A 21,529-nucleotide genomic window follows, 5' to 3' on the forward strand; every position below is an offset into this window, starting at 1 on the left:
ACCATACAGATACAATACATGTAAACAACCCGAAAGGCAGAAAAATTTAGCAAATTTAACAAAAGAAATAGGAAGCAATGAGTCTTGAGTATTTACTACCATTGTTTTTATTTATTTCTAAATTTATAAAATTTAAATTTTTAATAGTGACTTTTTTTGACAGTTGATTCCTGTAAGCCAGCCCCAGCACACCACTGCATGCTGCCCAAACTCAGAGGTTGCATATCAAATGCTACCTCAAGTCTCCTTCTAGCTCCTAATTTTCACCATTTTCTTTCTGTTATACATAGATAGAAAATGTCTGCAGCTTATTAACATCCATCTTGGATGCCTTCCTTTCCAAAGACACGACTGTTATAATCCGGGCCTTGATAACCCTTAGGAAACTTTTAGACAGACTGGACAAGGTGACCTACTCCTCCCTGTCTACCAGAATTGCTTCCAGCTACTGTCCTCTGATGGATCATGTGAGTTACGCAGATATGTGAGACCATTAGGTTTCATCATTCAGCTGAAGTGCCAGCTAAGGCAATGATATTACGTTCCAGAATAAGTGAACAGAACGCAGTCATTTTGTGCAGATCTGCCATTTGTTTTCCAGAGATAATAATATTAACCAAGTGAGCTCCAAGTTTGTACTTGTGTTTTTACATATTTTTAAAATTGTATTTATTTATTTTTGGCTGTGCTGGCTCTCCCGTGCTGCTCAGGCTTTTCTCTAGCTGCAGCAAGCAGGGGACTATACTCCATTTGCAGTGCACAGTCTTCTCACTGTGATTTCCTCTCTTGTTTCAGAGTATGGGCTTCAGGGCACGTGGGCTTCAGTCATGGCTGCACAGATGCTGTGGCTCCCGGGCTCTGGAGCACAGGCTAACTGTGACTCACAGGCTTAGTTGCTCCGTGGCATGTGAGATCTTCCCGGATCAGGACTCGAACCCATGTCTCCTGCATTGATAGGCAGATTCTTTACCACAGAGCCACCAGGAAAGCCCTGTATGTTTGTTTTTAAACTACGGAAGCCTGACCATAGGAAATGAGAGTCAAAATGTAGCCTTTATTCTTAGATAAGAGAGGAATTGTAGTTTAGTGGCTATATTTGTTAACCCTGAATCTGGACTTTCTAGGTTCAAATCCCTGTGCTGCCACTGACTAGCTGTGAACTCCTGAGCAAGTGGCTCAGTCTGTTAGTGTATCATCTGTAAAACAGAGTGAGTAGCAGGCATATTATGGGTATTAGAGTTGACATGTGTAATATCCCAAATGAATTTCTTATCATAGAAAACATTAATTAGAAATTCTCTGATCAAAGAGTTGTGTGTTTTGAAAATTCTCGTTTTTATGGTAAATGTATAGTTTATTAAAAATACAGTATTTTAATAAACAAGAACATGTTGGTATACTATGAGAAATCTATTTGTTTTTAAAGACTCCTTTGACGAATTGTTTGTGAACTAGAGAATTGTGTCACAGTAAATTATTTTGCCAAAATTTGTAACTTCTTACTAGTTCTGCAGATTTCATTGAAAAAAAAGGCTCAATATTATTAAATTATAGAAAGAGGAAACTTAGTGGCAGAAAAGATTTTTATAAGGAGATAATGATAATAATAGTAATAATAACACTGGCTAAAATTTATTGAGTATTTACTGTATACCAGGCATTATTCTAAGGCATTTACATGGACAATTTCATATAATTCTCTAGACAACTCTCTTGGGCTTCCCTTGTGGCTCAGCAGGTAAAGAATCCACCTGCAATGCGAGAGACCTGGGTTCAATCGCTGGGTTCGGAAGGTCCCCTGGAGAAGGGAAAGGCTACTCACTACAGTATTCTGGCCTGGAGAATTCCGCAGACTGAATAGTCCACGGGGTCGCAAAGAGTCAGACATGACTGAGTGACTTTCATTTTCACTAGAAGACAACACTATTACTACTATCCAGTTTCCATATAAGCAAACTGAGGCAAACTGAAGTGAATATTAGACCAAGTTCATACAGCTGATAATTAGTATGTTCATGCAAATTATTATTTTCAAAATGGAGTAGTATTTTTGTAAAAACTGGAAGTGATATTATATTTTTAAAAAATTAACCTCTTCCTCTGACTTGTAATTTTTCTCTTCTAGAATCCTTATACTCCAATCACCTTCCTATTTAGACTAAGTAAACCCTTGGAAACCTAGTATTATGCCAGTATGCAAAGAACTCGCATTGGTATTCAGTAGCAATTCTGCAAAGGCCTCCAGCATTTGAATACATCATGGTTACATTACCCTAAGTATTTTGATAGAAATTATCTCCAAGTTATATCTTTCAGTTCAGTTCAGTTGCTCAGTCATGTCTGACTCTGCAACCCCATGGACTGCAGCAAGCCAGGTTTCCCTATTTATCATCAACTCTTGAAGCTTGCTCAAATGCATGTCCATCAAGTCGGTGATACCATCCAACCATCTCATCCTCTGTCGTCCCCTTCCCCTCTGGCCTTCAATCTTTCCCAGAATCAGGGTCTTTTCCAATGAGTCAGTTCTTCACATCAGGTGACCAAAGTATTAGAGTTTCAGCTTAATCATCAGTCCTTCCAATAAATATTCAGGACTGATTTCCTTTAGGGTTGACTGGTTTGATCTCCTTGCAGTCCAAAGGACTCACAAGAGTCTTCTCCAACACCACAGTTCAAAAGCATCAATTCTTCAGCTCTAAGCTTTCTTTATGGTTCAACTCTCTCATCCATACATGGCTACTGGAAAAACTATAGCTTTGACTAGATGGACCTTTATTGGCAAAGTAATGTCTCTGCTTTTTAATACGCTGTTTAGGTTGGTCATAGCTTTTCTTCCAAGGAGCAAGAACTATGGAGGGAGGTTCATGACACTGTACAGGAGACAGTGATCAAGACCATCCCCAGTTATATCTTTAGTATGTTATTAAATACTATCTTCCTAAATTTAAGAAGCTCACTTTTCACAGGGGATTTTCTTTCATGTAATATGAATTTTGGTAAGTAAGCCTTATTTTCAAATCAGAAGAAGAGATGACGTCTTAGACACAAGGTGAATTCACCCAAGGTGAATCTTTTCTAAAAACAAATGATAAATATATACACACACATATATACACATCATATATAGCGTATATACATTATATAAATATATATACTATATAGTGTGTGTATATATATACATACATACTATATGTTAGTATATATATATATATATATATATATAGTGTGTATATGTATATTCTCAAATGAGGTCTTTTCCGTGTGCATGTTTTAGGCTAATGGAGGTATTCGGAGTATGGCCATTCACCACTTTGGTCAGTTACTCATGGACATGAGTCAGTACACATGGATGCTAAATGATGTGGTTTATGCAGGCTTGGTGCCTCTGATCCTGTTTTTGGAAGATACAGAGGAAAGAGTAGTTAAAGTAAGTCCTGAAATTTTGGTTTTCTCAGTTTTGCAGAGAATCACAGTGTTTTATATAACACCAGATGGAATGGATCTTTACTGACCTTATTCTGCTTCACAGGCATGTAAATATACATTAGAAATCTGTGCGTCAGAATTAAAATGGTCAACATTATATTTCCTAAAGGATGAATATTACAATTTTGAGTTGGTGGTGCTCAACATCTGTAACAATCTTGTAAGTGTCCACTCAAGATTTACTACCCTAAGAGTTACAGAGACAATTTTAAAGGATATACAAAGTGATGAAAAGCATAATGGGCACAAGGTGAATCTAGAAGGACTCTGAAGAGAAGATAATAAATGGACAATTACAGCTAGGGCTTGAGACAAGAGAAAAATTAAACTTTCCCACTTTCTTCTCCTTAACATGGATCATCTATTTTTCCTTCCTTCAACCCACCTACTTTGAGCAGTGTAAAGACAGGCACAGCATTTCAGATCACCAAAAGAAAAGCTGGAATTAGTTTTCCATGACTGAATGAGCTGGTTTTCTGAAAACCAGCATAAACTGCAACAATAGACAGGTAGGGATGGAAGGATGTTAACCAAAGGTTGGAAACCCAAAGACTGGATATCATATAAAAGCTGAATAATATCTGCAAGCAAGAGAGTAACATTCCTACATAGAAACCCCCAAGTTTTAACCCGGTCCTAATTTGGTATAAGCAACCAAGTTTGTTTCCCTGGAAGCCTCTCTGAATTTAGCATATAAGTATTTTCAAGAAGTGAGAGAATTTTTTTCCTTTTTATTCTCAGCTTATTTCTCATCAAAAATACATTACAGATTTGATATCTGAGACTTTAGGATTCCTGGAGAGTTCCAGAAGATATCTGAAAAGAGGATCAGTTATTTTACTAGGTAAGTAAAATTCAATTCTCATTTCCTAATTTGTCTTAACAGGTAAAGAACAGATAGCAGCTAGAAGTTTTCCTTGAAAAAATTATAAATTTTCTTTGTTTAGGATGGACTCAAATTTTCATGATGATATCTATAATGAGCAGAAGTTAAAATATATGATGAGAATAGAGTTCTACTTTATAATACACTGCTAAGTATGTAATTAAACTATCATACAAAATATTCAACCAGATGAATTTCAAAATTTAAGAAGGTGGCAAACCACTACAGTTCTCCTTTGCTGCTTAAAAATCACCTCTCCCCATTGAAGAATAATATATTTTTTTTAAATGTCAGTCTTTAACAAAACATGAACATCTCTAACCACAAATTACAACATATGAGCGATAGTCAGTCGCTCAGTCCTGTTTGACTCTTTGCAACCCAATGAAGTATCACCTGCCAGGCACCTTTGTCCATGGGATTCTCCAGGCAAGAATACTAGAGTAGGTTGCCATTCCCTTCTCCAGGGGATCTTCCCAAACCATGGACCGAACCCAGGTCTCCCACACTGCAGATTCTTCACCATCTGAGCCCCCAGGGAAGCCCACAACAGATGAGGAAGAGCTACCAAATCTAATAAAGGTCAAAAAAAGAAAATGTAGAGTTGAGGGAGTACAGTAAGATTCTAAAAGAAGACAACCAAAATTTTTGACCTTGAACAAATCTGACCAACCAGTTCTTTTCCCACTACCTTCTTACCATGAAGATCAAAATCGATAATCCTTTATTTGAAATGAGAGGAAAGAGTTCTCATTTGCCATCAGGAAGTATGTAGGGCACCAAGGAATGAGAAAATATTTAGTTATGTCATACACGTGGGCTTCCCAGGTAGCTCAGTGGTAAAGAATCTGCTTGCAGTGCAGGAGACAAATTTTAAAAAATGTTTCCACAGAGTACTTGAAAATCATAATAATTATATTCATGAATCCAAACCTCTTAAAAATAAAGGTTTATAGATATAAGTGCTCAGGAATATATAATGGTAAAATAGGAGCACATGAAAAATAATCTTTCAAAGTATGGTAGAAACTGTAAGAAAAATATATAACCATTATTTAAAAAAAAAAAAAAAACTACATTGCAGGCAATGGAAGAAAATACATAGTGTTGATAACCCAGTAAGGGACAATGAGTAAAGGGTTGAGAAATGTTAGCAAAATAGATGTAAACCAATAAGAAATAGTTTGAAAAATTGGGGAGTAACAATACAGAAGATAGATTACAGAAAGAAAATATCCCTTAAGAAAAAATGAACAATTAAAACAAAAAAGTATTCAAAGATAAAATTTAAAAACTAAAAAAAATTTTAATTAAATATACTGAAGATGGTAAAAATTTTCAAGACATATTTTATACAGAATAAAACATTCCTAACAAAGTTATGGAACTTTAGAGTTAAAGAATTCTTTGAACATTTCAGTTAAAAAAACTCACCTATACATTACAAAATAAATAAATCTGAAATTAGACTTCTCCACTTCAGTATTCAACTCTAAAATATAGTAGAATAGTACATACAAATCCTTGGTAGAAAAATATGTGATCAAAGAATTTTAGATCATCAAAATTATGCTGTTTTGTGCTTAGTCGCTCAGTCGTGTCTGATTCTTTGCAACCCCATGAACAATAGCCCGCCAGGCTCTCTGCCATGGGGATTCTTCAGACAAGAATACAGGAGTGGGTTGTCATGCCCCCTCCTCCAGGGAATCTTCCCAACCCAGGGATTAAACCCAGGTGTCTCTCATTTCAAGCGGATTCTTCACCATCTGAGCCAACAGAGAAGCCCAAGAATACTGGAGTGAGTAAACTATTCCTTCTCCAGGGGATCTTCCTGATCCAGGAAGCAAACCAGGGTCTCCTACATGGTAGGCAGATTCTTTACCAGTTGAGCTACCAGGGAAGCTTCATCAAAATTATATACAACTACAAAGATAATAAAATATTTCTAAAACACAAAAACTCAGCAAAAGTTCATTACCATGAACCCTTAAAGAAAGCATTGATGGATGGAATTCAGCCAACTAAAGAAGGAAGGGATAAATTATTGCATAAGAATTTCCAGATGTTCAAGCTGGATTTATAAAAGACAAAGGAACCAGAGATCATATTGCCAACATCAGTTGGATCATTGAAAAAGGGAGAGAGTTCTAGAAAAACAGCTTGTGCTTTGTTGACTATGCCAAAGCCTTTGACTGTGTGGATCACAATAAACTGTGGAAAATTCTGAAAGAGATGGGAACACCAGACCACCTGACCTGCCTCTTGAGAAACCTGTATGCAGGTCAGGAAGCACCAGTTAGAACTGGACATGGAAAAACAGACTGGTTCCAAATAGGAAAAGGAGTACGTCAAGGCTTTATATTATCACCCTGCTTATTTAACTTATATGCAGAGTACATCATGGAAAACATTGGGCTGGAGGAAGCACAAGCTGGAATCAAGATTGCAGGGAGAAATATCAATAACCTCAGATATGCAGATAATACCACACTTATGTCAGAAAACAAAGAAGAACTGAAGAGCCTCTTGGTGAAAGTCAAAGAGGAGAGTGAAAAAGTTGGCTTAAAACTCAGCATTCAGAAAACTAAGATCATGGCATCTGGTCCCATCACTTCATGGCAAGTAGATGGGGAAACAATGGAAACAGTGACAGACTTTATTTTTGGGGGCTCCAAAATCAATGCAGATGGTGACTGCAGCCATGAAATTAAAAGACCCTTGCTCCTTGGAAGAAAAGTTATGACCAACCTAGACAGCATATTAAAAAGCAGAGACATTACTTTGCCAATAAAGGTCCATCTAGTCAAAGCTATGGTTTTTCCAGTGGTCATGTATGGATGTGAGAGTTGGACTATAAAGAAAGCTGAACATCGAAGAACTGGTGGTTTTGAACTGTGGTGTTGGAGAAGACTCTTGAGAGCCCCTTGGACTATAAGGAGATCCAACCAGTCCATCCTAAGGGAGTCAGTCCTGAATATTCATTGGAAGGACTAATGCTGAAGCTGAAACTCCAATACTTTGGCCACATGATGTGAAGAGCTGACTCTTTTGAAAAGACCCTGATGCTGGGAAAAATTGAAGGTGGGAGGAGAAGGAGTTGACAGAGGATGAGATGGTTGGATGGCATCACCGACCCAATGGACATGAGGACGTGAGTTTGAGTAAACTTGAGGAGTTGGTGATGGACAGGGAAGCCTGGCATGCTGCAGTCCATGAGGTTGCAAGGAGTTGGACACGACTGAGCAACTGAACTGAACTGAACTGAAGAACATACAGTATCTACTTAACAGTAGGACTTCCAGCTCCCAATAAATTTTTCACTGTTTTTTACATTTCTCCATGCCTCTGAAAACTGACCTCTGTGTTTTATATCCCCTAGGTGCCCTTGTCTGCTTGCTTCAGGTTCATATAGCATTTAATGTTCATTTAATATTACATACAGTACATTAATATTACAGTATGCTTAGTATTCAGTAGTAATTGTAACAGTACTAATCACAATTTATCCCATCTAGAATTCCCTCTGAGCCCCCATTGAGAAATACTAATCAGTAAAGTCAATACAATTATAATTTAAAAAATAGACAATTCCCTAAATCTTGAAAAGTTGATTCTGGATGTATGTGGAAGCTCAAGACCAACATGTGAGATATAACTAACAAATTGTAGACAATCTGTTACTCACTCAAGGAGACGAGACCTGTGAAACAGTATAGAAAGCCTAGAAACAGATCCACACATACAAAAACACCTAATATAAAAATTAGAACTGGAAATGTATATCAGATCAGAAATGATGGACTGTCAAGTAAAAGGTGCTAGGACAATGAAAACGCGCGTGCACACACACACACACACACACACACACACACACACACAGACAAATTCCTACCTTACAACCAAACAAAAATCAGTTCAAGGTGTATCAAATCATGTTAATGGAAGGAAGGAAGATCTAAAAAGAAATCTTAAAATGTATGCAGTATTTCTATGAAGAACTTGCAAGCATTACTGAAATATACAAAGAAAAATTAAATAAATAGAAAGGTATAAACCACAATTGTGGAAAGAATCAAAAATTTTTCAAATGTGTCAGTTCAGTTCAGTCACTCAGTCATGTCCAACTCTTTGCAACCCCATGGACTGAAGCACACCAGGCCTCCCTGTCCATCACGAACCCCTCGAGTTTACTGAAACTCATCTCCATGGGGTCGGTGATGCCATCCAACCATCTCATCCTCTGTCGGCCCCTTCTCCTCCCACCTTCAATCTTTCCCAACATCAGGGTCTTTTCAAATGAGTCAGTTCTTCACATCAGGTGGCCAAAGTATTGGGAGTTTCAGCTTCAACATCAGCCCTTACAATGAATATTCAGGACTGATCTCCGTTAGGATGGACTGGTTGGATCTCCTTGCAGTCCAAGGGATTCTCAAGGGTCTTCTCCAAAACCACAGTTCAAAAGCATTGATTCTTCAGTGTTCAGCTTTCTTTATAGTCCAACTCTCACATCCATACATGAATACTGGAAAAACCATAGCTTTGACTAGATGGACCTTTATTGGCAAAGTAATGTCTCTGCTTTTTAATATGCTGTCTAGATTGGTCATAACTTTTCTTCCAAGGAGCAAGGGTCTTTTAATCATGGCTGCAGTCACCATCTGCATTGATTTTGGAGCCCCCAAAAATAAAGTCTGTCACTGTTTCCATTGTTTCCCCATCTACTTGCCATGAAGTGATGGGACCAGATGCCATGATCTTAGTTTTCTGAATGCTGAGTTTTAAGCCAACTTTTTCACTCTCCTCTTTCACTTTTATCAAGAGGCTCTTTAGTTCTTCTTCACTTTCTGCCATAAGGGTGGTGTCATCTGCATATCTGAGGTTATTGATATTTCTCCCTGCAATCTTGATTCCAGCTTGTGCTTCCTCCAGCCCAATGTTTTCCATGATGTACTCTGCATATAAGTTAAATAACAGGGTGATAATATAAAGCCTTGACGTACTCCTTTTCCTATTTGGAACCAGTCTGTTTTTCCATGTCCAGTTCTAACTGTTGCTTCTTCTGCATACAGACTTCTCAGGAGGCAGGTCATGTGGTCTGGTGTTCCCATCTCTTTCAGAATTTCCACAGTTTGTTTTGATCCACACAGTCAAAGTCTTTGTCATAGTAAATAAAGCATAAATAGATGTTTTTCTCGAACTCTCTTGCTTTTTTGATGATCCACTGGATGTAGGCAATTTGATCTCTGGTTCCTCTGCCTTTTCTAAAACCAGCTTGAACATCTGGAAGTTCATGGTTTAAGTACTGTTGAAGCCTGGCTTGGAGAATTTTGAGCATTACTTTACTAGCCTGAGATGAGTGCAATTGTGTGGTAGTTTGAGCATTCTTTGGCATTGCCTTTCTTTGGGATTGGAATGAAAACTGAATTTTTCCAATCCTATGGCCACTGTTGAGCTTTCCAAATTTGCTGGCATATTGAGTGCAGCACTTTCACAGCAGCATCTTTTAGAATTTGAAATAGCTCAGCTGGAATTCCATCACCTCCACTAGCTTTGTTCGTAGTGATGCTTTCTAAGGCCCACTTGACTTCACATTCCAGGATGTCTGCCTCTAGGTAAGTGATTACACCATCATGATTATCTGGATCGTGAAGATCTTTTTTGTGTATCTTCTGTGTATTCTTGCCACCTCTTCTTACTATCTTTTGCTTCTGTTAGGTCCATACCATTTCTGTCCTTTTAATTGTTTCCTAAATCAGTCTGTACATGGAATGAGATGCCAATTAAAATATCAATGGGACTTTTTTCAAAATTGACATGCTAATTTTAAAATTGATGTAGAAAAGTTACCATGCAGGAATATCCAGGAAGTTCTAACCAAAAAAGATAGCAGACTAGCCTTATCAGATATTACTATAGCTACAGTGGGGCTTCCTGGTGGCTCAGTTAAGAATCCACCTGCAATGCAGGAGACCTGGGTTCAATCCTGGAGTCAGAAGGATCCCCTGGAGGAAGGCATGGCTACCTACTGCAGTATTCTTGACTGGAGAATTCCATGGACAGAGGAGACTGGACGGCTATACAGTCTATGGTGTCACAAAGTGTCAAGCACGACTGAGCAACTAACACAACAACAGTAATTATAATCATGTGAAATAAATAGTCAGAAAAATGGAATAAAATACCATCCAAAAATAACTGCTAAAACATACAATTTTTTAAAGTGAATCATTAGTTTTAAGTAATAGTGATGAAAATATGGAATATTCCTTAAATGGTTTGGGAACATCTGGTGAACCATCTGGAATTTTTTGATTACTTTATCCCTCTTTTAATTTTTACATTAGATAAATTCCAGATGATCAAAGGCTCAGATACTAAAAATGAAACAATAATAAATAAAATTAAACAAAATAGTATAGAAGAATTTGCTTTATAATCACGGGGTAGGTAAGATTATTCTAAGTAAAAGTAAAAATCACAAAGAAAAAATGGACACACTATGCAGAAGTAAATATTTCTGCAAGTAAAAACCACTATAAACAAAATCAAAAGGCAAATTGTAATAAAACATGCTTATAACACATATCATATATAAAGGCTGAATAAGTTCTTACTGGTAGCTCAGCTGGTAAAGAATCTGCCTGCCATGCAGGAGACCCTGGTTTGACCCTGGGTCAGGAAAATCCCCTGGAGAAGGGATAAGCTACCCACTCCAGTATTCTTGGGCTTCCCTGGTGACTCAGATGGTAAAGAATCTGCCTGAATGCGGAAGACCTGGGTTCGATCCCTGGTTTGGGAAGATCCCCTGAAGGAGGGCATAACACCCCACTCCTGTATTCTTACCTGGAGAATGCCCATGGACAGAGGAGCCTGGCAGGCTACTGTCCATGGGGTCGCAAAGAGCTGGACACAGCTGAGCAACTAAACATGGCACAGCAAAGAATCTTTACAAATCCCTAAGAAAAGAAACAAGCCACTAGGAAAATGGACAAAATACCTGAAAAAATTTATTTGGTTTATATACATAAAATTTTCACAGCTTCATTCAAAAAGTGATGCAAATTGAATTGATAAAGTGTTTCCATCCATCAAACTGACAAAGAACAAAAAAGTTTGTACTGTACAGTTCTGTCCAGGTTGCAGGAAGTAGGCAATCACATTACTGGTTAGTGTAAATTGCTACAATCTCTAAGAACAGTTTGGCAATATCCATCCAAATGTGAGATGCATATTCTTTTGACTCAATAATCTCCTCCCAAGAGAATTTATCCTCTGATATATTCACATATGAGAAGTGATATGTGTATGTAGATATTCACTGCATCATTGGATTTATAATGCCATCATTCTTAGCACGTGGTTTTTATCCTTCTTTGTGTTTTCTGATTAACTTCAGCATTTTAGTAGTATTGTATGTGTGTTAGTCACTCAGTCATGTCTGACTCTTTGTGACCCCATGGACTGTAGCCCACCAGGCTCCTCTGTCCGTGGGATTTTCCAGGCAAGGATACTGGAGTGGGTTGCCATTTCCTTCTCCAGAGGATATTCCAAACCCAGGAATCGAATCCGGGTCTCCTGCATTGCAGACAGACAGTATTAGCAGTATTACACCAAGAAATAAGCAAAAACATGAAGGGCAAAAGGTGTCACTGGGTTAACCTAATTATGGCTTAAACAAAATAGTAGGTGATTTCTTTCTCATTTAACAATCCTGGTGTAAGTAGACTAGTGTCAGTTCTTTTGTTGCTCTTATATTCTCATCACACAGTTTCCTACATCAGACCCAAAATGTTTCCTCTAGCTCCTGCTACCACTTCTATGTAACAGTCAACTGGAAAGGGAAATATATCAAGAGGACACAGCTCTGTAAAGACTGAACATAACCTACTAAATGATCATTTGCCAGGAACATAGACATGTTGCCATACCTAGCTGCAGAGAAGTCTTAAAAGTCTAGTCATCTGCTGAACAATCATGTGTCTAGCTAAAACTCACTTCAGTTTCAGTAAGAGAACTAAAGATAAAGAAGTAATTTGACAATAGGGAAAATTAGTATTCTCTAGCATAGGAAATTTTTGTTCATTTATTTGTACCCTCCATCTAATTCTAAAAGGAATTACACTGGATTACAAAATAAAGCAAAACTTTGCCAGTTAAGGATACCACAGGGCTTTGTCTTTAAGCATTAGTCTTAAATTCTTAAGCCCATGTTCCACCTGTCAATGAGAATATCCCAAGTTTTATTATCTGTAAATCATATTATCAAAATAATGTATTGCTGTGATTTTTGTGATCCCTATTTTGACTGAGGTAGGGGCAATGTGAATTATTGGTGAGAATATATAAGGTTCCATTGAAATCTCAAAATGAATACCCACTAGCCATGTGACCTTCACCAAATTTCTTTCTCCCTATGAATTTTTATCAGGCTTCCCTGGTGGCTCAATGGTAAAGAATCTGCCTGCCAATGCAGGAGATGTAGGCTTGATCCCTGGGTTGGGAAGATGCCCTGGAGAAGGAATTGGCAACACACTCCAGTCTTCTTGTCTGGAGAATTTCATGGACAGAGGAGTCCGGTGGGCTACAGTCCATGAAGTCACAAAAGAGTCAGACATGATTTAGTGGCTAAACAACAATAACATGAATTTTTATGATGTGTAAAAGGAAGATAATAAGAATATCAAAAAAATATTTTTTAAGTCTATCTAAAAACATTTAAGAGCTTTTATAAAGGCAGTGAGAGTAGAAAAACTAAAAGAAGTAGGCATGGTATTTGGGGGTTATTTTCCTTTATAGACTTTCCAATTTTATATTCAAAAAGGGTAGTGGAAGGCTGATAAACTGTGAAGAAATTTTAGCTGTTTCACTGAACTGGTGGAACAAAACTTGGAGTGGATTGACAATGAGGAGGGATCCTGGTAAATACACCCAAGTTTTCTGCTTGATCCCTGATGTCTCTACCCTAGGAATAAGAATAAACTAAAAATATACCAGCCCTTATAATTATCAAATCTTTGAATATCTAACTCCATGGTCGAATTAAAGAGATATATTTCTAACCTAACTGCCTACCAAAAAAGCAAAAACAAATCCTCTCTGGGAGAAGATAAAATGCCCAGAGACTAACAGTATTGACTCAAGCCTGTATACACTATAACTGATACTTATTTTTTTAAAAAATCATTTCGATTTTTTTAACTACAAGAAAGAACAGTAGAAACAGAATCTAGTATATGCAGTTATTCAACTTTATCAGATATGAACTTTAAAATAAATATGATTAGTATGTTCAAAAGATTACACAATGAGATAGAATGCAGATCTCAATGAAGTTAGCAGCAGATTAGAAAGAACTGAAATGAGATTAAGAGAATTAGAAATGTCAGAATAAACCAACACAACATTGTCCTTATCCTTCAATTTAAAATAAATAAATTCAGGAAGAGAAAAAAAGAAATTTCAGAATAAAATATTCAGTCTCAAGATCAAAACTTGAAAAGATAAAAATGGAAAATATGAAAAGAGCATAAGAACATGAGATGTGGTTAAAAGGCCTAATATACACTTCCATGAGGATAGTGGGAAAAAAATGAAACTAAATATTTAAAGAGATAATGACCAAGAATTTTCCAAAACTAAAATAAGGTAATAACAAGAAATAAAATGGATAAGTTTGGAAAAAAAGAAACTAAAACTTCCAAAATTTGCAGATAAGTAATTGAGTATTTAGAACACTGGAAAGAATTAAGAAAAACCATAGGAATTAAATTTAGCAAGTTTTCTATATACAATACCAGTATGCAGAAATCAACTGAGTTTCTACACACTTAACAATAAATACTAGAAAATTAATTTTTTAATGCCTAATATATTGCACCAAAATTTATCAAATATCCCAAAATAAAACTAAGGAAAGAGGTACAAGGCTGATACACACACACACACACACACACACACACACACACGAAACAAAACAAAACTAGAAAATTCTGAGAAGTTTTTTAAAAATATTTAAATGGAGTGGTATATCATGTTTACGGATTAAAGGTTTAAGTATTATAACATGGTCAGCTCTCCTCAATTTGATCAGTATATTTGATACAACCACAAACAAAATTTCACCAGGAGTTTTGGGTGTGTATGTATATGAAATATGAGAAGCTGATTCTGATTTTTACATGAATATTTAAGGGTTTGAGAATAGCCAAGAAAATTTGAAAAAGAACCACAAAATTGAAGAATTTATAGCATCAGATATCAAGACCCATCATATATCAAGGTACTATAGAAATGGCACATGATAGAATGGAGTTAAGACACTGACCCTCACACAATTTTTTATATAAATGACCCTACAAAGCAATAAGGAAAGGACTTTTTCCCTCTCTTAATAGTGCTAGATTAATTACATAGGTAATTAATCAACCCCTATTTTATGCCATATAATTTCAGTTGAATTTGCAATCCAAAAATATGAAAGGGTAAAACAATAATGTTTCTAGAAGTAAATATGCGAGAATATCTTTATGACCTTGAGACAGCAAAAATTTCCTATCAGGATCCCAAAATTCACTAACTGTAAATTGGACTGCAATAAAACTAGAGGACTTCCCTGGTGGATCAGCGGTTAAGAATCCCACCTGCCAATGCAAGGGTCACAGGTTTGATCCCTGGTCTGGAAGGACACCACATGCCTCAGGACAACTAAGCCAATGTGCCACAGCTGTGGACGCTGTGCTGTAGAGCTTGTGACCCACAACAAGAGAAGCCACCACGAGTTGCCCCCACTAGCCACAACTAGAGAAAAACCCCCGCACGGCAGCAAAGATCCAGCACAGCCAAAAAATAAATAATTCTGCTCATCAAAAAGAAAAGTATAAATGGAAAAGTTTTGCCATGGGTTAGGAGAAAATATTTGTAATAGGTGTAATATTTTTAAAAGATTAGTAACCAGAATTTAAAATGCCTAAAAATAAATAATTTAAAACCAACTCAATAGAAAAACAGGCAAGAGACATACGGAACAGACATTTTGCAAAAGAAAATAACACCACCAAACCCATGAGATTGACTGAAAGATTGGCTAACAACTATCAAGTGTTAGAGAGGATGGAGAGAGCAGTAGAAATGTTCATACAATGCTGGTAGGAGTGAAAATTGGTACAATCACCTTGGCAACTCTTCTGCAGTAATGATTAAAGGTGACCATAAGCTTATCCATTAGCTAGTAAGTCCACTCCTAGCTATATACCAATGAGTAGTGCATACATATCTACACCAAAGTTCATGTAGAAGAATGCCCACAATAACATCACTATTCATAATAGCCTCAAATTAAAAACAACACATTGTCCATCATAAGCAGAATGGCCCAAAAGTGATGCATTAATAAGATGGCATATCATACAAAAAGCATTCAGGAAACTCTTTCTGTGAAGAACCAGATAGGAAATATTTCAAGCTTTGAATACCAGGCTCTGTGGCAACCACTCAACTCTGCCATTTGTAGGATAAGAAAAGCTGGAGATGATCCATAAGCAAATAAGCCAATAAGCATAGCTTTGTTTCAAGAGAACATTGCTAACCTCTGTCATGTAGCAATGGAAATGAATGAACTATTGGTATGTTTAAAAACAGGATGAATCTCACAATGTAGTGTTGAGCAAAAGAATGTATTCTGAAAGGTGAAGGAGGAAATTGGGAAGGGCATAAAGGAGGCTCCTAGGATAATGGTAATACTCAATTTAAAGGCCTAGGTGGTAGCTAGAAGTATTCACTCTGGTCATTTATTGAGATGTACAAATGTGATTTGTGCACATTTATACACACACATATATCTCAATAAAGATTTATTAATTATTTGAAATCACTAAAAGATTATTCAAGAATAATCTAGAGACATTTTGCTTTGAAGAAAGCACTGAAGGTAGATAATATCAGATAATGTATTTTCATAATGTATTTTGGGGTAACTTTAATTTTAATTTGTGCATAGGGTACTTGGCAAAATTGGGTGGCCATTTACTGCTCAGAGATGAAATTGATGTCATGCTTGAGGGTAAGTGTTGAAATTATAATGAAATCTTTATATATAGGCCTAAATAACTTCCCTGTTTGTGATTCCATTTATATCTGAACTCTATAGTGATGCCAGGGATGGGAGAGTGCTATAGAGGTAGTTAGGTGGTTAAGGGGAAATCAGTAGAAGGACTGGGTTAAGGGGCATCTTTTTTTTACTTTTTATTCTTTCCCTCTATCTTTCTCTCTCTGCCTCAATATCTCCATCTAGCCCTCTCTTTATCTGAGACCTAGCTACCATCCTAGAATCCTTAGGAACTACAGAGAGTTAAGAATTCAATCACTCATTAATTTGTTCAACAAATATTTATCTGGCATCTACTATATGACAGCACTATTCTATGAGCAGGACACACAGCAGCAGACAAAGCAAAGTCCCTTTCCTTAGAGAATTTACATTTTAGGAGATAGCAATATATACTTGCATCAGAAGAGCTTCCCTGATAGCTCAGTTGGTAAAGAATCCACCTGCAATACAGGAGACCTGGGTTTGATCCCTGAGTTGGGAAGATCCCCTGGAAAAGGGAAAGGCTACCCACTCCAGTATTCTGGCCTGGAGAATTCCATGAACTGTATAGTCCATGGGGTCACAAAGAGTCAGACATGACTGAGTCACTTGGGCTTCCCTGATAGCTCATTTGGTAAAGAATCCACCCGCAATGTAGGAGACCCCAGTTCGAGTTGGGAAGATCCACTGGAGAAGGGATAGGCTACCCACTCCAGTATTCTTGGGCTTCCCTGGAAGCTCAGCTGGTAAAGAGTCCACCTGCATTGTGGGAGACCTGGATTCAGTCCTGGGTTTTGAAGATCCCCTGGAGAAGGGAAAGGCTACCCACTCCAGTATTCTGGCCTAGAGAATTCCACGGATTATAGGGTTGCAAAAACTCGGATACGACTGAGTGATTTTCACTTTCACTTTTTAATACTTATTCTATCAAAATGTTTGGATCTCTCTTGGCCTCTGCCTATTTCCCCTTTCGAATCAGAATTCCAAACAGGCTGCGGCAGAAGACAAGGTGGCTGCCTTCCTTCCTTCTTTTGTTAACAGACTTTATATTGTAGAGCCGTTTTAAATTAGTAGAAACACTGAGTGGAAGTTAGAGATTTCCTGTATACCTCCTGCCCCCACACATGCACAGCCTCCTACTGTTACCAACATCTCCCAGCAGAGTGGTATATTTGTTACAATTGATGAACCTACACTGACACATAATTTTCTTCCTTTTTCATTTTTTTCATTCACTTATATTATTGACTGCCTGCTAAATGCTAAGCACTCTCTCCATGTTGCTCAGATATTTTTGTTTGCTCTCTTCCTCCTCCTTCTGCTCCTTTTCCTTTTTCTCTCATTTCTACATCTATCTGTTTTTTCCTTCTCTATTTCTTTTTGTTAGGAAAGAAAATAATAACTTCCCACAAGCTCAGCATCTGAATATAATGATATTTGCATTTTGGTATATATTTAATGGCAGGTATTTTTAAAGAATATAAACTATTACATATTTATTTTTTAAACTGTCATAACTTTTTTATAATTTTTTCACTTACTCATGTCATAAACATCTTTTCATGCTAAGAAACGTGGGTCTACCTCATCATGTTAACATGTATGTCCTATTTGCCTTTATGATATTTCATTACTAACTTTAAGCCCTTTCCGGCTGATGAACATTTAGACTGATTCTACTTTTTTTCATTATTCTGAGCAATATTGAGCCTATTCATGAATATATGTTTATGCTGTCTAGCAGAATACTCAACACATAATATGCCCTCAGCACATAATGAGGTCTAGTGAGGACAGAAGGCAAAAACTTCCTGGATGCTATTAGTCTAGGTAACAAAAATTAGGGCAGCAGGGCTCCTGTGAAAGGTGGTAAGACTGTTTTGAGACTGAGAGCTTCTCAGACTATGAAAGCAATGCTTTGAATTAATGGCCTTTCTACTGTTACAGCTATTGACCGAGTGATTCGGGATGAAGATCCTGTGATCAGGGAGTTGGCAGAAATAACAAACAAAATTCTTCTGGAAATAGCACATAAATTGACCACCTCAACTATTAAACAAAGCTTCCAAAGACTGTTTAACTTCATCTACTTAAAAAAATTGAAGCTTCTTTATAAGTATAACCTGCCCAAGGACCTGACAGGCAGTCCTATGGGGATTAAGGAAATCAGGAATGATAAAGAAGCCATCACAAGTGATCATTATGAAGATGGATTGGTAAAGAATGAAAGTGCATCGGTAAAGAATGCAGGGTTCCCCAGTGCCTTGGAGCACTCCTCAGAAGAGAAATGATTTCCCTTCTCCCTTGGAGTCCTTTTTAGATGCTTTTGTGAAGGATGCAAGAAACTTTTATAGTCTCTTCTTGATCCTCTACTCAAATGTAGAAATGTCCAGCCTCTCTCTGTCTGACAGTGGTTTAAAAGCCTTACTTCAGCAAAACCACTAATAAAACTGAAAAAACATGTAAGCAAAGTGTTTGATGAGACACTCTTGGAGCTTGATGTGGTCAGTACTTACCTACTGAACATCTTCTAAGTACCAGACACTGTGCAGGGATATTTGGATGATGTCAACAAGGTTCCCATCCTCAGGAAGACACACGGTATTGTTATTTCCATCCCGCACTGAATGCTGTCTGTTTTTTTCAGTTCCTAAGTCATGTTCAGCTCTGTGACCCCATGGACTACAGCATGCCAGACTCCTCTGGACCTTACTATTTCCCGGAGTTTGTTCAAATTCATGTCCATTGAGTCAGTGATACTATCTAACCATCTCATCCTCTGCTGTCCCCTTTTCCTTTTGCCTTCAACCTTTCCCAGCATCAGGTCTTTCCCAATGCGTCAGCTCTTTCCATCAGGTGGGCAAAGTATTGGAGCTTAAGCATCAGTCCTTCCAATGAATATTCAATGTTGATTTCCTTCAGAATTGATTGGTTTGATCTCCTTGTGCAGTATTTGCAAAGGAAGAAGGCTGAGAGCAGGCAAACTATTCCAGGTAGAGAGATTGAGGCAAGAAGAGTGTTGGGGGAAGCTGGAGAGTTTGTTGTAGATACAGATGGTTAAGGAGAGAAGAATAAGGAGAGCTGAAACCTGAGGGGAAGAGTGTGCTCTGCTAATGGCTTTAAACTTTTTGAAATGAAAACTGCATAATCAACATAGTTAGTGGTCCCCCTTGCCATCAGGATCCAGTTTAACACTTTATTCTGGTTTATAAGAAAGTTGATATAGAAATGCTGATCTGCAGTGATCTTGCCTGACTTAAGGCTTCAGGTTCATCTTTCACTCATCTCACCTTACCTTCCTCCCACCTGTATCACATCCTAGTATAAAGCATCCTGGCCATAGGAACATCTATTTAGAGTTAGATGAAAGCCCCCTTTCCTCCATCACTTCCAGTGTTGTGGCTTTGGGATGGGTCAACTTGCCATTCACACACATTTTCATCTCTCTGCCAGCTCGCCTCGCTGGTGTGAGGCAGCAACCACTCTACTTTCCCTTGGGTCTTCCTCCAGCTTCTGTCACTTCTGGGCCAAGTGGGTTGAGTAATGTTGACAAAAGACACCAACTTCTCCTGCAGGACACCTACATCATCAACATCCTCAGTGTTGGAGGCAGCAAGAGACTGACACTGTCCCCAGCTTGTGGGTTCTACCTTATCCCTGCTCTCCACTTTATACCCACCTTCCCTTCCCAGTTGCCTGTGCTGCAGACTTCAAGCTCCAACATTAGATGTGAAGACAGCAACCTTGCAGAGATTTCTTCACCTGCTTCTACAGTTGCTTATAGTCAAACCTCTGGTTCTGCCTCTCTGATTGAACCCTGACTGATATATCTGAGATGCATTTCCAATCCTCTTTGATCAGATAATTGGGTGTTGTTCCTATGTTTTGCCTTAATGCTCTGAATACCTGTTATTAAATTCATCACACTGTAGTGAAATTACTAATGTCCTTCTCTCTCTGCCCCACAAAACTGAAATTTCCTGAAAGGAAATGTTACACTTGGTTAAGTACTCTGGAATTCACTGTCTGGCACCTAATATATGCTCAATGAATACTTGCCAAATGATTAAATGCTAAAAAGACATATTGCTCTCATGCTTCAATAAAAATTTTCAGATAATTATGAGTACTACTTCATATTAGAAATGATGACAGAATAGATGATTTTAAGTTAGCTTTTAACCCATATTATTTCATATCATCCAGATGTCCCAGACCTAACTTTTCCAAATCACAGCAAATTTTCTTTCCCACCTTCTAAGCTAACAGGATACCTACTGTGGTAGGCTGAACAATAACCTCTTTAAAGATGACCAATTCCTAATCCCCAGAATCTACAAGTATGATATTTTACATAACAAAAGAAAATTTACAGACATGATTAAATGACATGATCTTGAGATGGAGAAATGATTTCTGGATTATCTGGACTGGCCCCATGTAATTGCAAGGGTCTTTATAAGAGGAAGTTGGAAGTTAGAGAGGAAAGATTTTTGAAGATGCAGTGATGCCAGCTTTGAAGAGGGAGATGGGGGCCATGAGGCAAGGAATTCAAGGAATACAACTCTAGAAGCTGTAAAAGGCAAGGAAATGGATTCTCCCCTAGTGCCTCCAGAGTGAGCACAATACTGCCGCAACTATGTTTCAGCCCATTTAAACCCATTTTGGGCATCTGAGCCCCCTAAAAATAAGAAAATAAATTGGTACTGTTTTAAGGCACTAATTTGTGGTAATTTGCTAAAGCAGCAGTAGGAAGCTAATATACCTACCTAGATTTCTACAAAACAAAGCAAGCCAAACCAATTCATAACCCCTCACCCTTCGCCACCCTCAACTCTCCCCCCAGAAAAATAGACATAACAACAGTGGACCTTATACAAATGTTGAGGGTTTTAAAAGGTCAGATAATCTGTGATATTTACATGTTCTTTAAAGTCCTGTAGATTGGTGACCAGGGATTTCTTTCTCACTTTCAACTACAACAGTAATGTCCTCCATCATCTCCTGGTCCGTTCTGCTGTTTCTCCTTCTCTAATTTTTCTCATTGTAATTACAGTATGTCTTGATGTGTC

General features: G+C 37.6%; 1 protein-coding gene across 1 annotated transcript in view; it reads left to right on the top strand.

Moving 5' to 3' along the window:
• MROH9 (maestro heat like repeat family member 9) overlaps positions 1-18,770 on the top strand; it is a 135,165-nt gene extending 116,395 nt beyond the window's left edge. The window contains exons 16-21 of the mRNA XM_061159770.1: positions 291-467; positions 3,275-3,427; positions 3,530-3,646; positions 4,228-4,330; positions 16,368-16,430; positions 18,405-18,770. Of these exons, the coding sequence (XP_061015753.1) occupies positions 291-467; positions 3,275-3,427; positions 3,530-3,646; positions 4,228-4,330; positions 16,368-16,430; positions 18,405-18,748 (957 nt within the window). The 3' untranslated portion in view covers positions 18,749-18,770. The remainder of the gene's footprint in view (positions 1-290; positions 468-3,274; positions 3,428-3,529; positions 3,647-4,227; positions 4,331-16,367; positions 16,431-18,404) is intronic.
• Positions 18,771-21,529: the final 2,759 nt, after the last annotated feature.

Source organism: Dama dama, chromosome 14 (assembly GCF_033118175.1).
Source record: "Dama dama isolate Ldn47 chromosome 14, ASM3311817v1, whole genome shotgun sequence".
Taxonomy (NCBI): domain Eukaryota; kingdom Metazoa; phylum Chordata; class Mammalia; order Artiodactyla; family Cervidae; genus Dama; species Dama dama.